An 18,239-nucleotide genomic window follows, 5' to 3' on the forward strand; every position below is an offset into this window, starting at 1 on the left:
TCCCGTTTGGCTTCTTTTGTAGTGAAATCTATTGGGTTAAACCATTTTAACTAATTAAACTCACTATAACTCGATAAAACTCCAACAATGACCCGGCAGATACAGTAGGCCTGCGACAGGAACCCGACACTTGAAGCAGCATATTTCGTTGCCCATCAATAACTTTGACATGATGTGTGATAAAAAAAGCTTAGGCTATCTGCATGGAAGTTTGTTATTTAAAACACCGTAGGCCTACATTTGGCGCAACTAGCATTTAAGCGTGAACTCGCAAAATTGTGGGAGATTGGAACTGCCACTGCCACTTACATTTAATGTTACTTACTGTGGCCTGTAAAGTGTAAACAGTCCGGTCCAAATTCAAAGCATTGCTGTTCACTGAGAGGACGTGGGAAACTATAAACTACACCGCTATAATGATTAAAAGAAGGGGGACGTTTCATGTTTGTTTTTTCATGTACAATCTGCAACTGGCTTGTATGGTATTTTTATGAAAAGAACCTGTTTTTCAACAATTATTTTCGTATTATGACTTATGACAAATTAATGTTTTTACCAATTGCTGTGACGTCATCATTAAAAAAATCAAAAAGGGAAAGTCTTCCCCCAATGTTTACAAATAAATTTGCGCCTCTGGGTTTTTCATGTACTGCAAAACTAGATGAAAGGTACCGTTAGATTGAAAGTCAAAAAATAATGACAATAAGCAGTACACGAAAAAATACGTAAAAAATGGGCACTGCCCACTGCAAAGGTTGTCGACTTTCTGCTCTTAGTGCTGATTGGCTGCGTCTTGTCACGTGCTACATAGCGTTTTACGTCACTCCAAAGTCAAAATAAACATGCAGCGGCGTGGACTTGTAGTTGCAAATAGATTTGAGTGTGGCGAAGGGCCATGTGTTGTTTTGTGTGTTTGTGGTTTTGTTGTGAAAATAATTGTATCGACACAGTAATATTGCAGTGACAACCCAGCCCAAAATATCTGGGTAACGTTAAAGTTGTTGAAAAAGCATATGGACTGCGCAGTGCTGGTGTGTGTTGTCAAGGGCCAGATTGGAAAGTTTTATTTTTATTTTTTCGCGGAGGATATTTTTTTCGTCAAAATAATTGCGCGGATTTTTGCGCGGAATTACAATTTTCTGCGCGGATTGATAGACTTTTGATTGACAGGTGGATTTAACGCAATTTGTATGTAACGCCCGCAAGACTATCCAGCCGACAAAAAGAACGTCTAAATAAAGTAATAAACACGACGAATCTTCAGTTTTGCTCTATTGCGCACGCAGCTGTTCTGCTAGATTCTACAATTTTTCATTTTCATAACGATTCAAACATTTTACTGATTTGTTGATCGGGATAGTTTATGATTGCCAAACTGGCCTTAACTGTTTTTAATTATTTGTCACACAGAAAACATTATTTTGTGTAACTAGCCCAGCCGGCAATCACTTTATTAGTCAAACTACGTCCTAAAAATACAGATAAATGTAATTTTAACGACTACGTTAGCAAAAAAGAAATGTTATTTCAAGCGTGACGATCGGTAAGCTTCGATGTGCTTGACTGATTTACGTGGATTGTTAGTGAAATCAGGCTTGTGACGACATAGAACTTCATTGTGCAACGAAAATATAAAATTTTAAAGAAGGTTTATTATCCTACGAAAGCTGTGCTAAGTTGCGCGGACAAATTTGTTTTGCGCGGATTACACGTAAAAAGCCTAAATTTGCGCGGATTACAAGGGGAAATCCAAAATATTGCGCGGACGATAAATCCTCCGCGCAGGCCATTCTTTCCAATCTGGGTCAAGGATGTCCTCGAAAGCTAAATCCCGCTATGCCCACCAGCGAAAAACCACCCAACAATCGAAATACCTCCAAACCAAAATAGTAGATACGATAATGAAATTTTGATGTTATATTCCACAGATTCTAGCTTTCTACGCTAGCTGCAACACAAGGTTATGGGGAAGCTGCTGTTCACAAATCACACTTTATATTACTATAGTAATATTTATTTACATTACCACCTTGACCCAGGGCAGTGATCTTCAACCTTTTTTATAGGCGACCCCAATTTAACGGAAAATGAAATCAGAATTTGCATGCGACCCCATTTTATCAACACTGAGAAAAATGTTTTAAGTAATGCTGAAACAAAAGAACAAGCACACAAACACAAACTATACATAATTAGAAACAAATATGGCGATTAAAAAGTATTCCGAAAAAAGATTTTAAGGCGTTTCATTTAAGACATAAACCCAATTTTCGGAACACAAACTTGTCAAATTGTTCAACATTTAGTTTGCACTGTTAGTGAGATGGTTGCGCCTGTATACTGTCCACATGCAAGTTTTTGAAGCCACGGCTTAACTTTGCACAAGCTTAACCGCATGTCATGCTCCACTTTCAATCGATTACGATGTTTCGTTTCTAATACACTCATTGCACTAAATCCTGCTTCACACAGCCACGTGGTTGAAAACGGGATTAGAAAAATTTGACATAGTTGGGTACGTTACATAAATAACTATTCACTCGGTCTGGTGTCACCTTAAATAACACAAACTTATAGTGTTGAGTCATAATACACCTTGTCCAAACCCATTGTTACGCGATAAAGGCATTTTGTGTGTTTTCAATACCACGATTTAATTGCAACATGAGGTAGAAAGCTGTACCACAAAACAAGAGCAAAAGTAGCGATCTAAAAGAACATAATATTAGTTTTATTTTTTTTTATTTTTTTTTTTTTCACGGGTTTCGAACCCAGGACACTCCCGGGGACGAATCCCGATTAAGGTTTTTTTTATGTCTGTATGTGGGTCAGGCGCGCCAGACCATTCGGCCAAGAAAAAATTAGTTTTATTTTCTGTAATCAATTTTAAAATGCAATATATTAAAGCGACTTATTGCGACCCCAGAAAAAGTTTAGGCGACCCCACTTGGGGTCGCGACCCACAGGTTGACGACCACTGACGGACATGTCTAAAAGACGGGAATACGGGACGACGGAAATACGGAAATTTAGGTCTAAAAGACGGGAGAAACGGGGTTACGGGAGAGACGGGAAAAGTGCCAAACTAAAAGACGGGAGAGGCGGGACTACGGGAAAGCGCATATTCAACATATCTAAAAGACGGGACTGGGTGAAAGTTCACTCGCAGTTCTTATAGCGTTAGACGGGACTACGGAAAAGCATTTATCAGACACGACTAAAAGACGGTAGTAGGTGAAAGTTCACACGCAGTTCTTATAGCGTTAGACGGGCCTACGGATAAGCGTTTGTTAGACATGACTAAAAGACGGGACTGGGTGAAAGTTCACACGCAGTTCTTATAGCGTTAGACGGGACTACGGAAAAGCGTTTGTTAGATGTGACTAAAAGACGGAACTGGGTGAAAGTTCACACGCAGTTCGTATAGCGTTAGACGGGACTACAGAAAAGCGTTTGTTAGACATGACTAAAAGACGGGACTGGGTGAAAGTTCACTAATAGTTCCTATAGCGTTAGACGGGACTACGGAAAGCGTTTGTTGGACATGACTAAAAGACGGGACTGGGTGAAAGTTCACACGCAGTTCTTATAACGTTAGACGGGACTACGGAAAAGCGTTTGTTAGACATGACTAAAAGACGGGAGTAGGTGAAAGTTCACTTATAGCGTTAGATGGGACTGCGGCAAAGCGTTTGTTAGACATGACTAAAAGACGGAACTGGGTGAAAGTTCACATATAGCTCTTGTAGCGTTAGACGGGACTACGGAAAAGCGTTTGTTAGACATGACTAAAAGACGGGACTGGGTGAAAGTTCACACGCAGTTCTTATAACGTTAGACGGGACTACGGAAAAGCGTTTGTTAGACATGACTAAAAGACGGGAGTAGGTGAAAGTTCACACGCAGTTCTTATAACGTTAGACGGGACTACGGAAAAGCGTTTGTTAGATATGACTAAAAGACGGGAGTAGGTGAAAGTTCACTTATAGTTCCTATAGCGTTAGACGGGACTACGGAAAAGCGTTTGTTAGACATGACTAAAAGACGGGACTGGGTGAAAGTTCACACGCAGTTCTTATAGCGTTAGACAGGACTGGGAAAGTTCAGTGGCACGACACATGTTCAGTGCGCGAAAAAGGCACCAGCACTGGTTTGACTTGATTGATCGACGTTTCCATATCAAACAATTTGTTGCTTCCTATATCAATGGTGGCCTCAAATGTGGGAGTCTAATTTCTTGTCAAATAATGGCCGAGGAACGTGCTCTTAACAAAGTAGTCTTCACTCTTACGCTTGCAATACGCGACCACTATATTTGCGTTTGAACACCTGTTGAAAACGGTTGGTGCTTTTTGTAGTTTAAACTTATTACAGCATTTCAATTTCTTGCGTTGTACTCTGCTATTAATGCTGGTTGTATCTTCGAAGGTTGTAAATAGTGATGCACCGAAGTTTCAATTGGCCAAAACAGTTCGGACGAATACGTTGTTTCGGTTTCGGCCCTTTTTTTTGACTTTTTTTGAAAATTCGGCCTAAACTGAACTTTTTGATTGCATGAAATTCATGCCTAAAGTTTCATTTTCTCAAATACGAAACATTATCAATGAATTAATTGTTGCAGCTTGAAACCACGAGCCACGTTGTCTAGAAAAATAAGTTTAGTAAAGCTTCCGTATTGTAAAAATGACTTTGGTTTGTCATAATTCAGTTCACTCGCATTAACAACACAAAGGTTCAGTTGAAAACATCCATGGGAAAGGGGGTTTTAGGTTCGGTCTGATTCGGCCAAATTTTCGGTTTCGGCCCGATCCTTTTTAGATGGGTTCGGTTCATCACTAGTTGTAAACAATGCAGAAGAGAAAGAGGCACAAAACAAAGCCAAAAACTATTAAATTTTTATTTCTGATATATCTGTTTCTCTAGAGTTTTACCTTCTTGGCAATGCCCATCCTAGTCGCATTTGTCCCACAGGCTGGGTTGGTCGTTTGTTTCGAAAAGCATTCATTAGAGAGCAGAGATATTGGGCAATTACAACTTTTCCACATTTTCAGCTGCTCATAAAAGTTAAACTTTCGACTTTTTATTATGACGTTTTTAACCGTCGCATCGCTGGGAATAAACCTAAACCAGTTACGAGCTTTTATGTCACATGCAGTTTTGGCGAGGGGAATGTTGTTTAGTATGGAAAAACAATTTAGGAAACCCTCTAAACATGCAGCAGTCGCGCTATTCCTGTTTTTGTAAGACTGCTCATGTTTTTACACTAGCTCTGCAAACCTTAGTTAAAGTTTTGGATTCATTGATTAGTTGAACTTGATGTTTTGTCAAACATATTTTCAAGTGTATATATGGGAGGCAAATTTATTTTCTGACTTTCGCTGGCATTTGTTGTCGCTGTCCGGCCATCAGTTGTGTTTTTATCAAGTCTTTTTTCAGGGACCTATCAAAGTAACCACGAAAAGAAAAGGAACATGTGCTGCTAAGAATTTAGGTGCAATCCTTAGTCATCCAGTCTCGTCTAGCGCTGTAAGAACTATCTTTGAACTTTCACCTAGTCCCGTCTTTTGATCATGTCTAACAAACGCTTTTCCGTAGTCCCGTCTAACGCTATAAGAACTGCGTGTGAACTTTCACCCAGTCCCGTCTTTTAGTCATGTCTAACAAACGCTTTTCCGTAGTCCCGTCTAACGCTACAAGAACTATATGTGAACCTTCACCCAATCCCGTCTTTTAGTCATGTCTAATAAGCGCTTTTCCGTAGTCCCGTCTAACGCTATAAGAACTGCGTGTGAACTTTCACCCAGTCCCGTCTTTTAGTCATGTCTAACAAACGCTTTTCCGTAGTCCCGTCTAACGCTATAGGAACTGCGTGTGAACTTTCACCCAGTCCCGTCTTTTAGTCATGTCTAACAAACGCTTTTCCGTAGTCCCGTCTAACGCTATAGGAACTGCGTGTGAACTTTCACCCAGTCCCGTCTTTTAGTCATGTCTAACAAACGCTTTTCCGTAGTCCCGTCTAACGCTATAAAAATTATACGTGAACTTTCACCCAGTCCCGTCTTTTAGTCATATCTAACAAACGCTTTTCCGTAGTCCCGTCTAACGCTATAGGAACTATATGTAAACCTTCACCCAATCCCGTCTTTTAGTCATGTCTAACAAACGCTTTTCCGTAGTCCCGTCTAACGCTATAAGAACTGCGTGTGAACTTTCACCCAGTCCCGTTTTTTAGTCATATCTAACAAACGCTTTTCTGTAGTCCCGTCTAACGCTATAAAAATTATACGTGAACTTTCACCCAGTCCCGTCTTTTAGTCATGTCTAACAAACGCTTTTCTGTAGTCCCGTCTAACGCTACAGGAACTATATGTGAACTTTCACCCAGTCCCGTCTTTTAGATATGTTGAATATGCGCTCTCCCGTAGTCCCGCCTCTCCCGTCTTTTAGTTTGGCACTTTTCCCGTCTGTCCCGTAACCCCGTCTCTCCCGTCTTTTAGACCTCAATTTCCGCATTTCCGTCGTCCCGTATTTCCGTATTTTAGACATGTCCACCACTGACCTAGGGTACATATAGCCTAAGTACAGTTTTAGATGTTACGTTGTAAGTAAGTTAGACATGTTTGATGGTTTTCACATTAAACAGACTTTAAAAATTAATTAAACCTCACAGATCTGTGTTCACAGATATTAAATGGGCAGGATTAGGTTAGAGCTGCTTAAAGGTGTGTAGTTGTGAGTTGTGACAATTGTCATGGACCCTTCACACCGATTACTGCTAAATGCCCATCGTGTCCAGCTTTTAAAAGATTTGGATGCAGATGAAGTCCTGCAAATACTGGTTAGCAAACAAATCCTTAATGATCGACTTGTGGATCGAATTCAGTCAAAACCAACTCAATTTGATAAAAATGTAAGTTACATGATCATGTAATGTAATGTGCACTGCGCAAACATACTACTTCTTGCAAACCTAGTAGTAAGAGTCATTGGCCACAAAAAGGAACTTAATCTTTTGGTAAATGGCAGATAACCTGCAAAGTTGTTGAACTGTTTATAATATGTACAAGAAAATTTTACTGCACAAGAGACAAGTGTATGAACATTTTTATTTTTTTCACTTTTTAACATGAGACTATTTAACGTTTTTTTTTAAAAAACTGCATTTATCATATAGGTGGAATTTTTAACTCTGCTGGCTAAAAGAGGACCAGCTGCCTTTTCCCTGTTTGTTGCTGCTTTGAATGAAACTGGTCAAGTACATTTGGCACAATTATTTGAGTCAGAAGGTTCCAGTCTAAATGATTCTATCAGTGCCCGGGTTGAAGCAACTGCAGATTGGACAAGAAAAGATGTATCAGCATTTAGTTTTACATCTCCACAGTCTTGCAAAAAACAACCAAGTAATTTAACACCTGTAAAAACAAATGGTCTGAAACTGAGGCGTCCAATTGAAAATGATTCTGGTTCCCTGGATGAAAAGCCTTGCTGCAGTCTATCAAAGTATCAAAAGCATGACATACAGCAAAAAAATTGTGAAGAGTCAATGGATGTTGTCCCATCTCCTTGTGATGCCCTTTCAGATTTAATGTCTACCACATCTTTTGATATTCTCCATTGTGAAGCAGAATTATCACAACCAAGAAGCAAAAAGTCATCTCATATCACTGCCAATCAATCGTTTTCTACCAACAACACTGTGAACCCTTGCCAATCTATTGCCTCACATTCGAAAACACGAGCAAAAGATTTTTTAAGATCTTGTGATCTTGCTGATGGACCAACTATCAATGACATGGAAGTTCAACTTTCCAGCCATCAGGTTGTCTGCCATTCATTGTCTTGTTACTGATTAACAAATCACAACTAACTCAATTGAAAACTTTTACTACAAGTCTAATATAGCTAAACAGCACTAATATTCTATTGTTGAAATTGATTGGTTTTTCTATGTCTTTTGCAGTTTCGCTCTATTCATGAAATTGACAGTTACAACATTTCACAAGGTTTGAAGGGTTTGGCCCTTATCATAAGCATTGACAATTTTGAAGAATCTGCCTGCTTAGATAACCGCTTGGTGAGCAAAATGTTGTATGTCACTGTTTGTTGTTAACACATGCAAATTGTGTGTACTACAAGTTTTTGTCTCTAGGGAAGTAATATAGATCGTTGTCGATTGGAACTTGTTTTGCGCCAACTTGGATTCCGGGTGTATATTCTTCTGGATGGAACTGCTAAAGAAATCTGGGGGACACTCATGGTAGGGATTTTTTATCTTTTAATCAAAAACACTAAGTAGCAAAAAGTTATTTGTGCATAAAATTAGGAATTTGCTACTCTGGAAGATCATGAGAGATTGGACTGCATGATCACAGTTGTAATGAGTCATGGAAACAATGGGGTATTTTATGGTCGTGATGGCAAACCTGTGTTCATTGATCCTATGTTGGAGCTATTTAGCAATGAAAGGTGCAAAGGGCTGCAGAACAAACCAAAGGTATATTTGCAAAAACATATCTTTGTATCATCCAAAAAAGTCTTGCAAACTTGAATTTGTGCAGTTTATAGGTTGACTTAAGCTGTTGCTTAAAGTGCCAAATTTTTGCCAATCATAGGATTTTTTATTGCACAGATCTTCCTGTTTCAGTCTTGTCGTGGAGACAAACCAGACAAGGGTGTTGATGAGGTTGACTCACCAGCTAAAAATTCTAATTCAACACTTCAGGTTTTGTTTGACTCCACAAATGTATTAAAAGTATTTTGAACATATAAAGCAAATAGTATGTCACCTTAACATAAAACGTTAAACTGGATGGTTCTTAACCTGGGTTCGATCGAACCCTGGGGGTTCAGCAAACCTGATTCAGGGGTCTTTTGAAATACAAATACCCGGCAAACGTTTTAATTAAACTTTAGGCGTATATAGTCGATAAAAATACCATTTTTATTCGCTAAATTGCAGAACGTTGGAAAGTTGTAACTGGGCTTTTGTTTTCTTTTTTGACGTAACAAAGAACATCTTGCGCATTGTCTGAAGGAGCAAAACAACGAATCTTTGTTGGCAGCAAAAACTTATTACTTCATCTTTTTCATGTTTCTGTACTGTTTCTAAAAATGCATGCCTAATTCTGACAAAAAAAAACTAAAAATTGTCAGAATTACAGAAGTCCACTAACAAGCTGAGCATATCATGTTCTTATAATTTAACTATATGACAAACAATAACTGGTCAAAAGCTAATTATGACCCACAAAACAAATGAGTTAGAAACCTAGCTGTGTGTAAGTTGTTGGGGTTCGACTAAAGGCTGAAGAATATTAAGGGGGATGGGCCATGATAAAAAGGTTAGGAACCACTGAACTAGAGTTAGTATGTGGGGGAAAAATGTGGGAAATTGTCACTGTACATGTATGTGCAAAATCAGCTTAAATTGTGTTTTGTGTAATCGCCACTACTGACAGTCATGTAAGAGTCATCCGAATGTTTATGCTATTATATTTACAAAGCCTTACCAGATACTGTTAATGCTGCACTTGTCAAAGCTACAACTTTAGGGTTTTATTTCTTGTTGAAGCATTTCAATGTTTTTAGTCTGGGTTAACCTCTTTGTGTTCAGAAAATTGGGATATTAATATTTTTACAATTGAAATAAACTATATTCATGTAGGCCCCACAAAGTGATGTTTACACCAACCCCCGCATTGGACCAAAACCCAATCTAGCCCCTCCCATACGGCAAAACAAACTTCCTACATTTTCTGATATGTTGGTTGGATATGCGACTGTGCAAGGCTACACTGCTATGCGTAATACCAAACATGGCAGCTGGTTCATTCAAGCATTAGTTAGGGTAAGTTGATTAAACGCTGTATACTGTAAATATTTTGCAAAAATCACATTGTGTTCAATATAGCTTCCAAGGTGTGTGATAGTTAAACAGTAAATCACTAAAGTACTGTCAATATGTCTGATACATTTTGTAGGTGTTGGCTTTCCATGCATGTGACAAGCATTTGTTAGAAATTATGACAATAGTCAACAACATGATCAAGTCAAGGGAGGGATACAGTCCTTCATCAGAGTTTCACCGGTAATGGAGACAGATAAAGTGGTGTAAACATATGTACACATTATTTTTGGAGTCAGCTTTGTACTTTTTCACTATCTTTACAAAATGTTTAAACACCCTTGTACAATCGACATAATCATTTGACAAGTTGTGAAGTATTTTTATCTTTGTTAACTGTTTAACACTCTCAAAATATTATATTACTCCATGTGGCATGTACCAGAAAAACATTATGCAGGTAAAACATAATTAATGATGTGTTTTTATTTTTTAGGTGCAAAGAGATGTCAGAGTTCAAATCTTCACTATGCAAAAAGCTGTACTTCTTTCCTGGTGTTTAGGTTTTGCCATTTTTAAACTGCTTTGTATGTTGCTTTTACCACAACAAACCTTTAAACTGCCAACTTTTTTTACCTTTGGACAAAGCTGCTGTTGCTTTTCATTGATAGCCAGCAATCATAAAAGTGACTAGTTGTGTTTTATATTGTAGCTTTTGTTTTACTGATGTACAATTATTTTGGTGTGATTTGATTTTAGAAAGTTGTGTGCTTTAGTTTCTTTACATATGTCATGAGTACATTTCAAACGAAGTGTAAAAATTTGTCTTTAGGAAGTTTTGTTTTATTTTTGGTAAATGTTATGACAATGACTTGGAAATTACGTAGGGTCTCCAAAGGATTTGATTGGGACTTAATTATATGCCTAATAATCAAATGTTACAAAGCGCTAAATATGTCATGAAAAAATGCCACAAGTCTTGCTGATAGCTGTATTAAGCAAGCTGGCTGCAGTTTGGCAACCCTAAAATCTTTGGAGTAAGAGAATAGTTTTGTTGTCCACAAAACTTACCTTGGATGGAACACGGCATTTTTGCACAGCAGTTAATCAAGCTGCTCATGAAAGAATTTACAAGTTGTTCTTTAACCGCAAAGCTCACTAATTATACTTTTAATGCTACAGTAGTGTTACCAAGAAGATCAAAGATGTGTTTCTTCTCGTTTTGTAGCCTATAATGCAATAAATTACTCTCTTAAGGCCACCTCATTGCTCTGACTACATATCAGAACCTAAGGTTTCTAACTGTCGTGGAACCGCTCAAATTTAAAACAATATGTCACACTTTCCATTGTGGTGAGAATGGTGCATTGTTTTTAGGTAAGGCTTGCAACCTACACACACTTCAAACATGTCGTACACATATTAAGACACTACATGCCTTCTCCACCTATAAGCTTTTCACATGTTTTCAAATAAACATTAGACTGTGTGATTTTTACATACAAAATAAACATTCCTGTTGCATTTAAGATCTTTGCGATTATCTGATTTATGCAATTATCCAGAGATCTCATTCAAAAATGATTTTTTTAAGATATCTAGCAATTGACCAGTTTCTTCTATTTTAGTATGATTTCCGCATTCTATGTGTTGACAACTCATAATAAACAAGCAAGCAAAACTTACATATCCAGAAAATTGTATTAATTTAATATCAAATTAGCTTTATAATGCAACAAATTAAAAGTCAAGGGAGACACTGAGAAATGTATTGTCGTAAATTGTTGGGCATTAGATATTTCACGATCTGAATAAATTTAAACGGATTTCCGCTGGCATACAGCGCTTTAATTGCACTGGGCCTCAAAATTATCAATCTAACTTCAAAAGAAACATTTTAACTGACTAATGGTAGTTGTATTACCAGGTTTTGGTGAAAAGCATAAAATCAAGTGCACATTCTTGACAGAATTTGTAAGTATGTTCTTTTAAAGACATACCCAGCCCATAAAAGCAGAATCAGTCAAGTGAAATATACAACATTTACAAACATATTTAGGTTCCTAATGCCAGTTGAGTCGGTGCAATAAAAGATCAAGCCATAGCATATTTTTTCGTCCATTCCAATGCTTGGCAATTATACTTTGCCCGATCTGACTTAAATAATCTTGCAATGTCAGGGACCAATGGGTCATCAGGATTGGGATCACAAAGAAGAGAACATATTGAAAGAAGAACTGGAAAACATTTGTAAAAAAATCAATTTTATTATTGGCTCCATCAGTTATGTCTTTTAGACGAGTAGGCTATTTACAGTATGTGAATAAGTGTAAAACCAAATCAAAGCTTTGGACAGACAACAAAAATATGTCCTACAATCTGTGCAAATTCTTTTCCATTTTCAAGTATTGGTCAAAAACAAGTTTTGGAATTGGGCATTTTAAAGAGTTTATTTTGTGTTTGATCTGAAAGGCTTGTCAGTTACTCGACTAACCCCCTAACCCGTGCATCTCAAAAAGACCTTACAGGTATTGATTATTATGAAACAACTAGAAGGGTGGCTTAGCACATTTTGCCATTGTATATACACTAAAACCTATTTTAAAATGGTAATATATTCCCTTCACTTATTTTATATGAGTCCTGTATTATCAACTGTCTTTTATACTCTTAGTTGTTTCTGCAGGCAGAAACTAATGGGTCCCCTACACATGCAAAGTTAAAAACAATGCCTTTCAAGATATAACCATCAGCAATTTTGGTGTTAACAGTGATCAGTACTGGGCTTAAATAGTCATGCTATTAAAATTATAATCTATTCTAATAAGATTCAATTCAGACATTGTTTAAAGATTGTCCTATTTAATGTTCATTTTTCTTGGAAAAGAAGGGGTAAATAGTGGCAAAATACAGTAAAACACAACAATTATAAATAGCAAATTTTACAAACTATCCAAACTTCATTCAATCCTGACACTGTTGAAAAATTCGCCTATTTCAGGGGGCTAATGGGGTAAATGTTGGAGCTATAGGGTGAAACTTAACAATCGGCACCCAAAATGGCATAATCTACTAACTTTCCCAATTTCGACATAAATAGTGGGGCCTCAGGGTAAAACACAACAATCAACAAGATAGATGGCACATTCTACAAGCCAAACAAGTTTTGGCCAATTCTCACACTGTTGAAAAAAACTCACCCATTATAGGAGGCTAGAAGGGTAAATATTGGGGCTACAGGGTTAAACACAACAAACAGCTCCTATAAATGACAAATTCTACAAGCTTTACAAATTTCATTCAGTTTTTTTATTCAAAAACAAACCATTTTAAGGTGTTAGTGGGGTAACTGATGGGGTTCAACACCCAAGAGTATAAAATATAAAACCACAATGACCTAACCAACAATCATGTAAAATTTTATCTAAATTGGTCTAAAAATTTTGACCATTAGCAATATTTAAAATTTTGACTACTACAGGGGTTTTCAGCAGCATTTGTTAAGGCATTAAGGCATTTGTTAAAAACGTCTTACAATTTAGGGTCTAATGGGGTTAACACTTGTTTACCTGAGAAAAAAGAAAAAAAAAACTTAGTGGAATCAAGAAGCTCAATTAATTCACCCACCTTTGGCGACTGTTAGCGCAGGCGACCATTGTGACCTTAATATATCCAGGCAGATGCTTCCATTGCTGTTGATATTAGGATGGTATATTTTTGTGGTAAAGCTAACCTAAAATACAACAACAGTTAATGAAGGAACAGTCAATACACTAAAGCAGTGTAATTTTGATTTAAATAAAAACTTAATTGTACATGTTAGTTAATTTAGTAGACATATTTTATACCAGGGGTGTCAAGCATGCGGCCTACAAAGTAACTTTTAGAAGTTATGTGTCATACTTATGCAGAATGCCATGTCAAACAATCACGTTTACGTGATACAATCATTCTCTATTAGTTGTATATGCAACAATTTAATTAATAGAATGATCGAAATAGCCCATCTTTAAAATCTGCAATTGCGATTGTTGCATCATTGTATGCCAGTGGTTCCCAAACTATGCGCCGCGGCACACTGGTGCGCCGCCAGATGTCATTAGGTGTGCCGCAAAAAATATTGAAATTAAAATCAATCAAGTAAAGTAGTAGTACCAGGTGCTTAGACCACTAGGCCAACATGCTCCACGTCTCTGAGATGTTCAACTAGGCTATTTAACTATGAAAGTGGCCTGTATAGCGGCTTTATGACCTCATAGTTAGTGCCTTTGTCAGCTAAAAAACTTATTCAAATGTTCGAAGTGCGCCAAATAATTTTTGTTTTTTCTAAAATGCGCCTTAAAAGAAAAAAGTTTGGGAACCACTGTTGTATGCCATTGTTTTCACACAAAGCAATAAACCACAGATAGTTCTATCATGCTACTTTGTTTATATGTTTGTTATTTATTACTTTGTTTTGTTTTTAAATTAATTACATTAATGAATATTTTACTTTTCAATTATGCAATTTGTTTGTTGTCATGTTACACTGTAACAAATATTTCGAAAATAATATAGTGCGGCCCTCGACCTCAAAGCTATTTGAGTTTGACACCCCTGTTTTATACCCTCAAATGGCCCAAAAAATCACATTATATAACTTGAAAAGTGAAAGAAAGTTTTGTAAGCAATTTTAATTGTGCAAAACTATTTATTGTGCATTGACTGCCAATCAACTTTTCTATATATTTTCACAAATCCTATTTACTAATTTGTACATTATTTGCCCTACTAACATGATTTCTTTGCAGGCAAAACAAATAGCCCTCCCCCCACAAGTTTATGCAAAGTGCTTCAAAACCCCAAGGTGGTGGCGCCACCCCGCCACGGCTACTTGGCGCCTACGGGATATGGTACAAAAACGGAGCAATATATAACTTTACATTCTTAAGGACAAATTAATGGAAAGCATCAACCCAAACTTAAATAGGTTTTGTCTATAGTTTTTTTACATCATTTTTGGTCATATTTACAAAAGTAGTAAAAAGGTAACATAAAAATACTTGCAAACCTTTGAGAGTTTTATCTCTAGCTTTGACATTGCAAACTTTGGGAGGATCAACTTTGGATCACTAGCTAACATGTGTTTAAATTTGAATAAGTGTTAAGCACCCTTTCTTGGCCAATTGCATGGAACAAACATAAAATAGATGAGAAAAAATTGAAAAAGGTTTGTGTCCTCTCAGGGAAGTGGACCTATAATAATAAACAATTCTTTATGTAGAGCTTTAATGTCAAAATGCAACATTACTGGATTAACAAACAGCCTAATGTGTGGCCACAAACTGCATTTAAAAGTTTGAAATCCACAAAAAGGTAAAGGTTGTTTTCCAAATCATAAATGTTTGTGTTAGCATAAATGGGGATGGGCAAATCTACCAAAATAATGAAGGAGAGCTTTCAGGTGCAGCTATAAGGGCTCCTCTAAAATATATATGCAATCTACGCAAACTGTGTAAAACTAAGCAATCTATCTGCAATCTACTTATAAAACGTATGCAACTTTTAAAACTTTTCATGGTTAGGGCTTTTTTTTACGTATATATATATCTTATTCGCTATCACTTGGAGATTACATTTTTCGGCATGTGTGTGTACACGCCTGTTACCCGGCCATGGCAGATAAATTAGCTAGTGATATACAACTAAGTACAACACTACACTTAAGTACTCGATAATCGTACTCGGTACTCGGTATCGAAGGTATATACATGTGGTACTCGTACTCGGTATCGGTACTCGCTTCAAAATCTGGTATCGTCCCATCACTACGTTAAGAGTTCACCAGGTATAAGAGTTATATTATACCCAAAGACATATATATATAAATAAATAATGGAATAGTCAAAAAAGTCAATACCATTTGACTCCTGTTCTTCACCAGTGTACAATATCATTCAAAATCTAAGGGTTACCAGGTTATCAAGGTACATTGCTATACATCAAAACCGTGTTTACCTTGGGTGGTTTAAATGGATAGTCTGTTGGAAAGTTTATTTGAAGGAAAAACACACCACCTGCAAATGGAGAGTCAGCCTAAAAGCACAAAAAATGGTAAAACACTGGTAAAATGTTTTCCATCAGAATAAGATAAGGCACTTTTTCACTTAAAAACACCAAAGAAATGTTGTCTTGATAAAACAGAGATACATTGTTAAACTAGTTTAAAAAAACTAATCACTGGCAGTAGGTATCGCAAGCACCAAAATGATACTGTGTATTTTATTCTTTCAAATTTAACCTACTATGTTTAATGGCTGCTTATAATAACATGAAACTCTAAAAGTTGTACATAAAAAATAGTCTTAGTTTATAGTCATTTGTTGCACAGTAAAGTTTTAATAAGAGTTGGCACAAATAGTCAAATATTTAGGTAACAGACTGTTACTAAAAAAATTGCCAACCACCAATTAAATTGGTACACTTGTATAAAAATATGGTACTTACAGGTCCCATAATTGTGGCTTGCCAATGAAACACTAAAAAAACATACCAATATACTGATTAGTTCAGTGGTCGTCAACCTATGGGTCGTGACCCCAAGTGGGGTCGCCTAAACTTTTTCTGGGGTCGCAATAAGTCGCCGAATTTAATTTATTGCATTTTAAAATTGATAACAGAAAATGAAACTAATATTATGTTCTTTTAGATCGCAACTTTTGCTCTTGTTTTGTAGTACAGCTTGCTACCTCCTGTTGCAATTAAATCGTGGCAGTGGAAAAACAGAAAATGCCTTTATCGCGTAACAATGGGTTTGGACAATGTGTATTATGACTCAACACTATAAGTTTGTCTTATTTAAGGTGACACCAGAACGAGAGAATAGTTATTTATGCAAGGTACCCTACTATGTCAAATTTTTCTAATTCCGTTTTCAACCACGTGGCTGTGTGAAGCAAGATTTAGTGCAATGAGTGTATTAAAAACGAAACATCGTAATCGATTGGAAGTGGAGCATAACATGCGGTTAAGCTTGTGCAAAGTCAAGCCGCGACTTCAAAAACTTGTGGCCAGTATACAGGCGCAGGTTTTTTTTAAGGTTTGGTTTGGATGACCGCTAAGTAGTTTTAAGAGACCGCAAGTGTTTCATTTAAATACCAAAAAATAGCCATATTTGCTTAAACGAATTATTTATTAGGCTACTGGCAATTTTTGGGAAACCGCTGGAGACCTTAAAAAAGACACTGTACAGGCACAACCATTTCACTATATGTTGAACAATTTGACAAGTTTGTGTTCCGAAAATTGGGTTTATGTCCTAAATGAAACGCCTTAAACGCGTTTTTCGTAATACTTTTGTATCGCCATATTTGGTGGTAATTATGTACAGTTTGTGTAATAGTTCTTTCCATTCAGCATTACTTAAAACATTTTTCTCAGTGTTGAAAAAAATGGGGTCGCATGTAAATTCTGATTTCATTTTCCCTTAAATTGGGGTCGCCTATAAAAAAGGTTGAAGAGAAGACCACTGGATTAGTTGACCAACCTCAAGTTTCTTAAAAAATATTAAACCACAGGTATTTTGAAATGATAAGATAAATAAGTTTGACAGTAGTAACAAAAATTTGACAACTTACTATCATCTCCAACTGGCCCAGCACTGCATTGTGCTGGTGGGTCTCTGGAGAAGTCTAGCAACTCCTACATAAACAAATTTTTGTTAAATAAATAGTTTTACACATAACCTAAATTTACTCACCTTATGTATTCGCTTTAGCGCCATGACAAAAAAGAAATATTTGTACAATTTAAACCTGAACTACAGTTGGTTACTGTAAAGTTAAATCATTATTGTTAGTAAAAAAGTTTACTTTTTTAATATACTTATTAAATGCTCCACATAGTCAAATCGTTTTAACCTAAAAAGCCTGCATAAACACTATGAAAAGTATGTTGCATGTCAGTCTATTACAAAGTGCGCCTATAGGCCTTTGATTTTACATCTTAATTTCTCAATGTGTTAAAAATGCATTTAAATGTTACTTTATACAAGGTACTAGATAAATGATAATGTTTAGTGAGGCTAAGATGATTTTCAAACAAGCAATACAAGCCATCAACTTCAGGAAAATACTTCCGTTAAATTTTATGAGTATATGAAAGAGAAAATTCTGGCAATGGCAAACCTTGCCGAATCCCTGAACGTACCATGGAGAAGTGACTGAACCTCGGGAAAAGTCGTATGGTACCGCCTAATTAAAATTAAAGTACATAGTGCGCAGCCTTCATCAACACCTTATTAATTGCGAGAATAATAATTTTATACACTTACAAATATTCTGACGATTAGGGTAAGAATTTTAGTGGTGAATATTTGTAGTTAAAACAATATTATATATGGGCCGACCTGATCCAA

The 18,239-nt window shown here is 36.6% G+C and overlaps 2 protein-coding genes across 2 annotated transcripts; one reads left to right on the forward strand and one right to left on the reverse strand.

Annotated features, from left to right (window-relative positions):
- Window positions 1-6,661: 6,661 nt before the first annotated feature.
- LOC145234778 (caspase-2-like) lies at window positions 6,662-10,679 on the forward strand. The gene is made up of 9 exons (XM_080099511.1): window positions 6,662-6,910; window positions 7,175-7,819; window positions 7,961-8,074; window positions 8,150-8,257; window positions 8,324-8,494; window positions 8,630-8,722; window positions 9,665-9,847; window positions 9,981-10,087; window positions 10,341-10,679. Exons 1-9 carry the CDS (start codon window positions 6,752-6,754, stop codon window positions 10,405-10,407), a joined length of 1,647 nt encoding a protein of 548 aa, XP_079955637.1. The 5' UTR covers window positions 6,662-6,751; the 3' UTR covers window positions 10,408-10,679.
- An 847-nt stretch (window positions 10,680-11,526) lies between these two features.
- On the reverse strand, window positions 11,527-17,675 carry LOC145234781 (ubiquitin-conjugating enzyme E2 D2). Its single transcript, XM_080099517.1, has 6 exons — window positions 17,583-17,675; window positions 17,461-17,524; window positions 16,331-16,362; window positions 15,842-15,919; window positions 13,472-13,577; window positions 11,527-12,081 (listed from the first exon to the last, which is right to left on the reverse strand). The coding sequence occupies exons 1-6, from the start codon at window positions 17,604-17,606 to the stop codon at window positions 11,939-11,941; spliced, it is 447 nt and encodes a 148-aa protein (XP_079955643.1). The 5' UTR covers window positions 17,607-17,675; the 3' UTR covers window positions 11,527-11,938.
- Between the last annotated feature and the right edge of the window lie 564 nt (window positions 17,676-18,239).

The sequence above is a fragment of the Phallusia mammillata genome, chromosome 6 (genome assembly GCF_965637545.1).
Source record: "Phallusia mammillata chromosome 6, kaPhaMamm4.hap1.1, whole genome shotgun sequence".
Classification (NCBI taxonomy): domain Eukaryota; kingdom Metazoa; phylum Chordata; class Ascidiacea; order Phlebobranchia; family Ascidiidae; genus Phallusia; species Phallusia mammillata.

Excerpts from the sequence above, each read along its gene's own strand:
- LOC145234778 (XM_080099511.1), top strand. The coding sequence starts at position 6,752 with ATGGACCCTTCACACCGATTACTGCTAAATGCCCATCGTGTCCAGCTT. Across the intron at positions 8,258-8,323 it reads AAATCTGGGGGACACTCATG|GAATTTGCTACTCTGGAAGA; the intron begins GTAGGGATTTTT and ends GCATAAAATTAG. Across the intron at positions 9,848-9,980 it reads TCATTCAAGCATTAGTTAGG|GTGTTGGCTTTCCATGCATG; the intron begins GTAAGTTGATTA and ends TACATTTTGTAG.
- LOC145234781 (XM_080099517.1), bottom strand. The coding sequence starts at position 17,606 with ATGGCGCTAAAGCGAATACATAAG. Across the intron at positions 17,525-17,582 it reads CGCTAAAGCGAATACATAAG|GAGTTGCTAGACTTCTCCAG; the intron begins GTGAGTAAATTT and ends TTGTTTATGTAG. Across the intron at positions 16,363-17,460 it reads TGGGCCAGTTGGAGATGATA|TGTTTCATTGGCAAGCCACA; the intron begins GTAAGTTGTCAA and ends ATGTTTTTTTAG.